Source organism: Fukomys damarensis, unplaced genomic scaffold (assembly GCF_012274545.1).
Source record: "Fukomys damarensis isolate Sample0158 unplaced genomic scaffold, DMR_v1.0_HiC HiC_scaffold_4, whole genome shotgun sequence".
Lineage (NCBI taxonomy): Eukaryota > Metazoa > Chordata > Mammalia > Rodentia > Bathyergidae > Fukomys > Fukomys damarensis.
In genome coordinates, this window is record NW_022900916.1 from 25,220,462 (window position 1) to 25,231,592 (window position 11,131).

The window sequence follows — 11,131 nt, forward strand, 5'->3', positions numbered from 1 at the left end:
GGACCACGCCAGATACCTGATCTTCAACTTCCCAGCCTTCATAACTATGAACAAAGTAAACTTTTATTATTTGCAAATCTGTCTGTGGTATTCAATGACAACTGCAGAAAACACTAACATACAAAGAATAAGAGGTTAACACATGACTCATCAGTAATGATCAAAAGCCTGGTAATACATTACAAGGATATATATTAGGGACATAATTGTGGGTGTGACCCAATTATTTATATACAGAGGGCTTTCGTAAGTAAACTGATGCTCTTTTCAGCTGGTGTTATTTTTTATTAGTAAATGTTTGTAGTATATAATAATCACATTCCTCATGGGGAGTTGGTATAAGCACATAACACATCTTACTTAGTTCTTTTCTTCATCCCCTCCTCTCCATCTCCTGGTCTCCTTCCCTATTGCAAAAGATCTATTTCCCATTATCTTTATCTTGCTTTTTATATTTTGGGTTCCTCATTTAAAGGAACCAGGCAATATTTAAGCTTCTGTGCACTTGGTAATTATTTCACTTAATATTAAGGTCTCAAGGTGCATCCATTTTCCCACAGATGTCTCAAGTTAATCCTTCTTTATGGCAAAGTAGTACTGTGTTGCACTGTGTATAAATAGATTTTCTTTATTCATTGATCTGTTAGACATATAGGCCTCTTCCATGGTTTAGCTATTATGAATTGGATACTATAAACATGGGTATGCATATATCACTGTAATATGATGTCTTTGTCTCTTTCAAGAAGATACCTAGAAGGAGAACAGCTGGGTCAAATACAATTTCTCTTTTTAGTTTTTTGAGGCATCTCCATTCAGATTTCCATAGTAGTCCTACTAGTTTACATTCCTATCAGCCATGTAGAAAGTTCCTTTTTCTCCACAGCCTCACTAGCATTTGTTATTTCATTTCTTTTGTTTGTTTGTTTGTGGCTTTTCTGTTTGTTTGTTTGTTTGTTTGTTTGTTTGAGACAGTGTCTCACTATGTAGTTGAGACTGACCTGGAACTCACTATGTAGCCGAGGCTGGTCTCAAACTCACAGCAATCCTCCTACCTCAGCCTCCCGAGTGCTGGGATTACAGGCATGCGCCACAACACCCGGCTGTTATTTCTTGATGATGGCTATTTTTTTTCTGAAGACAGAATCTCAGTGTCGTTTCAATTTGCATTTCTCTAACAGCTAGAGATGTTGAAAATTTTTTCATGTAATTATTGGCTATTTGTATTTCCTCTGGGAAGTGTTTGTTCATTTCAGTTGCCCATTTTTTGACTGGGTCTTTTATTTGAGGGGGGATAATTTTTTTATATTTTTAATGTATTTTAATATATTTATATTTTTCTTTATATATTCTAGATATTGGTCGTCTAAGGAATAGCTGGCAAAATTGTTTTTCCATTGGATAGGTTGTCTCTTCACTCTATTGGTTATTTCCTTTGTTGTACAAAACTTTTAAATTTATATGATCCTATTTGTTGATTTTTCATCATCATTTCTCATGCAATTTTCTGTTCAGAAAGTCCTTGACTACACCTGTGTTTTCAGTATTTTATCTTCCAGTACACTTTTAATATTTAGATCTTTGATCCCTTTTTATTTTAGTTGAGCACATGGTGAGAAATATTGGCCTAGACTAAGCCTCCCGAGCTGGGATTACAGGCATGCGCCACAACACCCGGCTGTTATTTCTTGATGATGGCTATTTTTTTTCTGAAGACAGAATCTCAGTGTCGTTTCAATTTGCATTTCTCTAACAGCTAGAGATGTTGAAAATTTTTTCATGTAATTATTGGCTATTTGTATTTCCTCTGGGAAGTGTTTGTTCATTTCAGTTGCCCATTTTTTGACTGGGTCTTTTATTTGAGGGGGGATAATTTTTTTATATTTTTAATGTATTTTAATATATTTATATTTTTCTTTATATATTCTAGATATTGGTCGTCTAAGGAATAGCTGGCAAAATTGTTTTTCCATTGGATAGGTTGTCTCTTCACTCTATTGGTTATTTCCTTTGTTGTACAAAACTTTTAAATTTATATGATCCTATTTGTTGATTTTTCATCATCATTTCTCATGCAATTTTCTGTTCAGAAAGTCCTTGACTACACCTGTGTTTTCAGTATTTTATCTTCCAGTACACTTTTAATATTTAGATCTTTGATCCCTTTTTATTTTAGTTGAGCACATGGTGAGAAATATTGGCCTAGACTCAATCTTCTGTGTGTGGACAGCCAGTTTTCCCAGCACCATTTGTGAAGAGGCTGTCTTTTCCTCTGGTTTACATTTTTGGCCCCTTTGCCAAAGATCTGATGGCTGAATGTGCCCAGCGCTGTTTCCCTCTGTTCTGTTACACAAATCCACATGTCTGGTTTTGTGATAGTGCTGTGCTGTTTTTATCACTACAGCTTTCTAAAGTAACTTAAAATCTGGGATTGTGATGCCTCCTGCTTTGCTCTGGATGCCCAGGATTGTTTTGCTATTCTGGTTCCACATGAATTTTAAGATTGTGCTTTCTGTGAGGAATGCTTTTGTATTTTGATTAGAATCTGAGTAACTTTCAATATCAGATTAAACTGGATCTAAAAGCAAAAAACAAAAATCACAAAACAGCAGCAAAACAAAAAATGATACCACCAAAAAACAAATAAATAAAACTATATATTCCTAGATGCACAATAAAGAACTGGATATATAAACTGTGGTGAGGAAAAAATAAATACTATACAAATAATATAAGCATTATAAATATAGTTGAAGTGGTGGACGTCTACAGCACTCTGGGAGGCTGAAGCAGGAGTATCTAAGTTCCTGTCCAGACTAGGCCATTCAGCAAGACTGTCTCAAAATTAAAAAAAAAAAAAAAAAAGGGGCCCAGGGATTTGGCCCAGGGGCCCCGTCCCCTGTCTCACAAGCCTGAGTTTGATCCCCAGAACCAAAAAAAAAAAAAAAAAAAAAAAAAAAAAAAAAAAGAGCCAAAAAAATTTTTTTAAAGAAACCAACAAAGGGCTGGGATGTATCTCTGTAGGAAGGCCCTGGATTCGATTCCCAGTAGTGCAGGTGGGGGAACAGGGGAGGACACAGAGGGAGGGAGAGGGAACAGAATAGAAAGAAAAAGAAAGGGAAAAGTGTTAGGCAGATTTAAGACCCAGAGACAACCAGTTGAGACAGGAAGATTTATTAATGGACAAGTACAGCAACACGAGGGGTTTGAAGTAGACTCCAGCCCACCGCCAGACCAGGGTAGTGGCTTTTATTTTAATTAATTAATTAATTATTTTGGTACCAGGGATCAAACTCTGGTTCTTATGCTTGCAAGGCAGGCAGCGGAACCACTGAGGTAAATTCCCGGCCCAAGGGCAGTGGCTTTTAAACCTGGGGTAGGGGACAGAGCGTGGGCTGGTGAGTTAGGCTGCTGGGGAGAGACGGGCTTTAAGCTGAAAGAAGAAGGAAGAAGAAAGCAAGACAGAGAGAAAGGCAATGAGCTGGGCATGGTGGGCAGGCACCTTTAATCCCAGCACAGGGAGGCTGAGGTGGGAGGGTCACCAACTGTGTCCAGCCTGGACTACACAGGAGACTCTACCTCAAAAAATAAATAAATTTAAGGGGAAGGGGCTGGCCCCAAATACTCTGCAGAATGGCCTTTTGAAAATTATGCTGCATGGAGCAAAGTCTACAAAACTATAGCAAATTTAATAGTGGTTATCTTTAAATGTCAAGAAATTCCTTTGCCCCACTGCTTTCTCTCATTCTTTTTCCATAACAAGCCTATTTACATGTTTTTGAAGTTTAAATGGGAATTTCCTCCCTGCATCCATGAGCCAAATTGCTTCAGACACTTCTAACCCTACCTATACAACCCTCACACTGATACAAAAGGAGATGTAGCTTGAGTTTCAAAGAATGAACATTCCTGTTCTCTAACAAAAATAAACACCAGAAATAAACCTGAGGAAGACAAAGTGCAAGTACACAAAGTACACAACACATTCGCGGGGTTATTTCTTAGACAAAGGTGGCAAATCCTCCCAGAGTCCAGCCTGTCCTTGACAGCTCTATCTCAGCACCCGGATGGAAGGAGAGAAACAGATCAGCCAGAGACTTAAGCCTCTTTTGCCCCCAGTTCATTCACTGAAGTGACACTTCTCTTTTTAATGACCTTTAAATTAATTTAATGACCTCTTAAAAATTAATTTAATTCATTATTTTAGTAATTCAAGATAAGCAGAAAACCAGTATTTGTATGTCTGATAATACGGGTGCTCTGAGCCTTTTTCGTAGCCACAAGGTGGCAGAAATTTCCATGTTAAAGCCTGACTCAAAGCCATAGCCCTATTATCTGAGGAGTCCTCTTAGAAATGGCTATCAGAGCTTTAAGTAACAAAAAGAGGCAGCTGCAAACATTGCAGCTAGGTCCTCAGCTCCTCAGAGCAGCAGCCAGGCATTATTTGAAGCAGAGTACACTGGGTGAGAGGAGAGATTCCCAGCAGCAATGAAACATCTGAGGAAAATGCCTAATAGCTGCTAACTTCTGAGCTCCCAAACCCAGGCATTACGTTAAGTGTTTTGAAGGCATTACCCTAGTTCCTCTCAGCAGCCTCATCCACTAAGGGCTGTATTCCCATTTTAGAGATGTTGGTCGACCATGACAAATAGCTTGACCACAATCACAGCTTGAAAAGGGGGGGCCGGGTATAACCCAGGCAGGCAGCTGCACTCTGCAATGTGTCCTCGACACTTCCAAGCTCTACTCACACCTTCACGGGCCCATCCCAGTCCCACAGACTCCCGAGTACCAGACACTAAAAAAGAGCTCAACTAAGAATATCAACATGGGCCTCGTGACCTGAAGGTGTGAGAGCTGAGGGAGAGAAACGACACTTTAGGCAGCAAGCAGTAGTGAAGCCAGCTTGTGGGGCACCAGCCTGCCCCGCTCAAGTCAGTCAAGGGGCTGCAGAAGCAGCCCAGGACAAGTGGGTTTAACAACAGTTAATATGTATTCCAGGCCCATATTTCTTTAAATTCTTACAGTTATAGCTGAGAAAACGGAAGCTCAAAGGTCAAGGTCACAGCGTCTCAGTGGCCTGCCTGCAGGGCCTGTGCTTTCCTGTTACATCAGTGCCTCTCAGCATTTATTATCCTCACAGAATGAAAGCACATTCCATACCTCTTGCGGGGGGGGGGGGCCTTGGAAAGTCAACAATTTTTATAACACTGGCACAAAACTGTGTTTTCTATTCTTTAGATCTACTTTCTCTAAATACTCAACTGCTTTCTAATTCTGCTTGATCTTTGGAAGTCTTACAGACTTATTCTTATAGGGCAGGAACTAAGTGCAGGTGCTTCTCCAAATACAGTACTTTCCTTTTACCACTGAGGCTCGACCTTGAAGATAAAGCTGACTTTCCTCATTGGCGACTTAAAATCAATTGCTAGTACTTAATAAGAGTTAACTGATGAATATTAAAACAAGAATATTACAACTACTTCACTTATTGAAATGCCTAATTTACTCATTTACATTACCTAGTTACCTAAATCACACAATGCCTAACAACCTTCCTTGGAATCAATAAGACGCTGTCAATCTTTATCCTTATACATAATTTTTAGAACAATAACATCACACATCAGCTTGCTGTCATGTTAGTATTACATTCAGCGATGATTCTGCCTTAGCCAATGAGTCTACCCTGTTCTCAAATTTTTCATGCTTAGAAATTTATTAAAGGGGAGAGGGAATTAAATGTCAGCTACCTTGTCTCTACTGAAGTTCTTATGCTTATCAAAACTGTGTAAGTTGTATCTCCAATGTACATTCTCACTTTTAACTGTTAAACTGACATTTTTTCCCCTTACCTAGCTAGCTCAACGTAAATTTTCAAATAAGTCAGCTAGGATAGACATCTGACAATCTCCAAATATCCTTCAGTTTATCCTATTATCTCATATTTTCTATGTACAAGGAACTGGCTCTACCAAGTATTCAAGATAGATCTTTGAAAGAGTAAAACACAAAACAAACAAAGACAGCCTGTGCTTTTCCACTGCCCACACAGTGCTCCCAATCCACTGAGTTTAAAAGGTGAAATTTTCCTCTTTTTCTTACGATACAGAAGAACAAAATTTATAAAATATCAATTTAATACTTAAATGACAATTTAATGCTGTTTAATACTTCATATAAACTTAAATTTTAACAGTCTAGGTACAAAGGTATATTCCTGCAAGTCCAGCTACTTAGGAGGCGGAGGCAGGAGGATCCTAAGATTGAGACCAGACTGGTCAATTTAGTGAAACCTTGTCTCACAAGTTAAAAAATAAACAAAAAGGGGGCCAGGGATTTGGCTCAGAGGCATCGCACCTGGCTCAGTGGCAATAAGCACAAGGTCCTGAGTTTGATCCCCGGTACCAAAACATAAAAAAAGGGTGATGACACCCCTGAATTTGACACCTAGTACTAGTGGGGGAAAAAACAAGAATGAACAAAAAACACAAAAAGAAGCAAAAATAAAATGTTTTAAAACATATCAAAAGCCTAGAGTTAAGAGAGAAATAAAAATTAACAATGACATATCATTTTTCTCTACTAAATTGGCAATATTTGATAAAATCTTACATTGGGGAAAGTATGGAGAAACAATCTCACAATGCTGATAAAAATTTAAACTACTAAGTTCTTTTTTAAAACAGGATCTCATTAGTTCAGGCTGGCCTTGAACTCACAGGATTCTTCTGCCTTGGCCTCCTGACTGCTGGGATTACAGGTGTGTGCCACCACACCCAGCTTAGTTCAAATTCTATGAAGGATGCCACAATTAGAAATGCAATTCTACCTCTAGGAATTTATCCTATGGACACATAGGTGCGCACATATTCACATGAGCACACACAAAGTGCCACGAATAAAAGGATTCTACACAGCACTGTTCATAATTGCAAGAGAATGGAAACCAAAATATCCAATTTGGGATAACTAATTCATCCCATATCTAAACAATCATATTCTATCCAATTATACAACATATTTATGTATACAAAACACTCAAATGCTATAGTATCATTTGTGTAAAAAGGAAGAAAAATATGAGCATGTATTTATCGCCCACATGATTATCTCAAAGAGGGTAAAGCAGCTGGAAACAATGCTGGAAGATGTGTACTATGTACATCTTTAAGTTATTTAAATTTTGATCCATGAGTATTGTTACTGCTATGTCTTAGATCTAAAATGGTCCCCAAAGCCTCATGTTTGGAAGGTGACTGGATTATGGGGCAGAATAGCTGACTTGCGGTTAGGAGGCAAAGTCTAGTCAGAAGAGGTGGACCACTATAGATGTGACTGGGAAGGCACCTCCCTTAATCTGCCTGCTTCCTGTCCACCATGCTGTCAGCAGCTCTCCTCCACCATTCTGTCCTACCCTGAAGCCAGCCAAGTATGGCCTAAAACATGAGCCAGAACAAACCTCTACTCCCTTGTCAAGTAATGTGAATCAGCGACAACGTGATGGACAATTACCAATTTTAAAATAAACTTCTCTTTGTGTTAGGCAAAGTTCCCTCTCCTTCTCAGGCTTATCTTTCCTTTCCTAGTCCCTCCATGAATTGGTACTTCCCTTGGTTATCTAGCTGAAACTGCACTTTTGCTCTTCAGGACTTGGGGTCAGCTAGTGTGCTCCTTTCTCTCAATTTTCCCTCAGAAAGGGCAGGTTCTGGTCCTGCCGGCACTGTATGTGAAGGAAGTGTTGTGCTGACTGGTACTTGGTGTACTATATCTCCCAATGCTTATGTTCTCAGTGAAGCTGTCAAAGGCTTCTTTCTAGTCTTAGTCAGTTCAATAGGTCATTCAAAGCCTGCCTTCCTAGGAGGGACTGCTCTGTGAAGACTTGTTCATTACATTGGAATTACTTTTTCCCTAAATCTAAAACCTAGTTATATTGGTCCAATGTCTTTCCACTCCTAAATAACAATACTAATCGTTAGAGCATGAAGAGAGCAAGAAGACATTCAACTATGGTTGGTTTAATACAGGATAAACTTACCAGCATTAGATAAATCAACAATACATCATATATCATATTAGCAAGAAAAATTCAAATAATTTGGAAACAATACCCAGGACCAGGTCATTTTGCACAAGATATGTAGTTCAACTTCACACTACATCATTCTATAACTGTATGAAAGCCTTATTGTATGTATGCAGCCTTAACCAATGCATATTTTTTGGTGGGGTGGGGGTGCTGAGGATAGAACTCAAGGCCTCATAAATAGGCTTTTTCACTGAGCTATATCTCCAGCCCCGTTTTTGTTTTTTGGGGTTTTTTTTTTGAGACAGAGCCCAATATGTAGTTCAGGCTAGCGAGGATTCAAGCAGGCACCATCATGCCTGGCCCAATGCATTTTTTTTTTTTCCTTTTTCCAGCACCTTGCATTTATATGAGGCAAGTGTCATGCCACTGAGCTAAAACCCCGGGCCCTGTATTCTTAATAGACATTCAAACTTAAGAAAGGAATAATTGCAGTGTCAAAATTTACAAAATAAAGTTGTTTTGCTACCTACCAGCTTTTCTCCAATTTAGAAATCCACAAAATACGTTACTGTGCTTAACCTAATTATTACATATAGATAGAAAATTTCAGACTGCTTACTGTCTAGCTTGGTCCTTATTGGAGTAGGTGACATTTACAACTGCAGTTTCCGAGTCAGTGTTCACTAAAGGAAGAGAAAAACAAAAAATAAGTTAGTTTTCTTTCTATTTCCTCCCTTCTACAAATTTGAAAGCAATTCAGAAGACATGTACCTTGCTCACAGGTCTCCACCACTCCATACTGGACTAGTAAACTATCCAGCACCTGGCAGGAGGGGGAGAGAAAATTATAAATTTTGAGTTTCCCAAGTTATTAGCCAGGGTAGGAATGTTTTTAAATCACTCATTGTGATGGAAAAGAGAACAAAAAGTCACAGGGACTTTGGACTCCAGAACTAAGGAAAAGACACCAGAAAGAGAATACTAGAAGGGGCTCTCTCTCCTGCCCATCCCAAGACCCGACTTCACTCTCACTTCTCTGGCTAAGAAGTAACAAGAGGCTCAGCAGTGTCCACAGCCACAGCCACTGACTCTGGAGGCTCAAGGAGACAGAAGTGCAGACTTCTCAGGCACACACAAACGCATCCTCCTCTGCCTGACACACGAAGTCATACGACAAGGGCCTATGCTCTGAGACTGGTTTTATCTCCAAGATGCTCCTCTCCAAAGAACTTCTGGCATAGCTGCACCAAGGGAGATGCAACAGAACTGTCTAAAGGCAGACCAGCAAAATGAAGAAAAGCCCACTTAACACTCTCTACCTGGAAACTTGAATTAAAGAAAAACAGTAAGTAGTGATAAGCACGTGGATGATAGGAGGTACAAAAAGTGAATACTTCTATATCTACACTGGGTCAGAAAATGTACATTTGGAGCGGTTTTCACCCTACTTCCTGTAGCTGTATTATTACACTGCATATTATTCTCCCAGAGAGGCTACTGAAGCAGTAACTATACATTTACTATATATGAATTGCAGGTATGTCTCATCAATCCAACACAAATTCAGCTGCCCTTCTTTCAAGACCTGTAATAAAATTTTCTTGAAAAGTTTAAGTTTTCCATAAATTCATACCAAACCACTTACTCATTAACTTAATTGCAAAACTTGAAGGTCAGTTATCTGAAAACATTTCCTGGTTCCCGAACACAATAAACTATTAAGAAGCATGATAAATTTTTATGGTAATTTCCTAATAAACCTTAAGAAACTAGGTTCTAAAGGAACATTTATCTTATGCATTATCTTTTATGCTTTTATCCACTGGTCCCAGTTTGAAATTTTTAACAAGGTTTGTTTAGGAACAAGCTTTTTTCTTTTAAATAAGGTAAAATACCTACTAGTAAATGGAATGCTCTTTCATAGTTATGTTTTGACTTAGTGAATTTCCCTTGAGTGGGCTACCCCAATAAAAAGACATTAAACTTCACCTGTATTTATAGCCACCTTTAAATCATAAAGCTGAAGTTTTGCATTTTTTATTCTGAGCATTTAATGATACTGCATTAAAATTTCATTCATCTGTTTAAGTCACTGTTATTTATGTACTGTCCATAAAAAGGAATTTTTTACTCACTGGTCTATCTGCAGCACCTAGAATATACAGGCATAAAAGAGATAGTCAAATATTTTATAATATTTGAAAAGAGGGAGGGAAGCCTAGAAAAGCTCATTAGGAAAAATACTGTCTTATCTAAGTGCTCTCCTGTTCAGAGGTCAACTTGCCATGAAGAGTCTTGATCACAGACAAATTTTTATGTATAGGCCGAAAAACAAGAAAGCTTGCTGGGCATGATGGTGCATGCCTATAATTCTAGAACTTGGGAGGCTGAGGCACGAGCATTGCCACGAGTTCAAGGCCAACCTGGGCTACACATTGAGTTCAAGGACAGCCTCAACTACATAGCGAGACCCTGTCAAAAAAAATCCTCTCACAATACCACAGAGAAAATATATACCATATAATTCCTTAAAATGAAGAGAGGAAACTAATTATAATATTGAAGAGAAATTAAAAATTTTCAATAGCTATCATATTTCATATGTAATTAAGAGTTCTTCACCCAGCGGGTGCACGACCTCCCGGACTGCACGAAAACAGGCCCAGCAAGGACCCAAAGACCCCAGAGGGGGTCTCTTCAGCTGCCTGCCTGCCTCAGATCACCCAGCGGGTGCACGACCTCCTGGACTGCGCGACAACAGATCCAGTAAGGAAGGTGCCACCCGCCCCTGTTCTCAAACCTCCTGATTGGGCCAGTCCTTAGACCAACTCTGCAGAGGCATAGGTGCTCATGAAGGGTAGTTTTCTGAGCTCCCAACTTTGAACATCTTTAAAGAAAGGGCAGGGGAAACCTGTAACAGAACTGAGTGGAGTTCAACCCCGAGGGTAGGGAAACTCAAGTTAGGCCTTGTGGACTGTGTTCAGTCTCAGTGATGGGGAACTGCCATTGGCTAGCTGAGACCAGGGGATTTGGTTGTGCATATGGCTGTACATGTGGTATAATATGAGAATAGAGACAGTCTGAAAAAGACCCTTCTCATAT

At 39.1% G+C, this 11,131-nt stretch overlaps 1 protein-coding gene across 3 annotated transcripts in view; it reads right to left on the minus strand.

Annotated features, from left to right (window-relative positions):
* The window catches only part of Igf2bp3 (insulin like growth factor 2 mRNA binding protein 3), a 141,520-nt gene that overhangs the window by 40,038 nt on the left and 90,351 nt on the right, over positions 1-11,131 (minus strand). For all 3 annotated transcript variants that reach the window (XM_010641118.3, XM_010641117.3, XM_010641119.3), the window contains 2 exons: positions 8,801-8,852; positions 8,649-8,712 (listed from right to left, as the gene is read on the minus strand). In XM_010641118.3, coding sequence (XP_010639420.1) covers positions 8,649-8,712; positions 8,801-8,852 — 116 coding nt within the window. The remainder of the gene's footprint in view (positions 1-8,648; positions 8,713-8,800; positions 8,853-11,131) is intronic.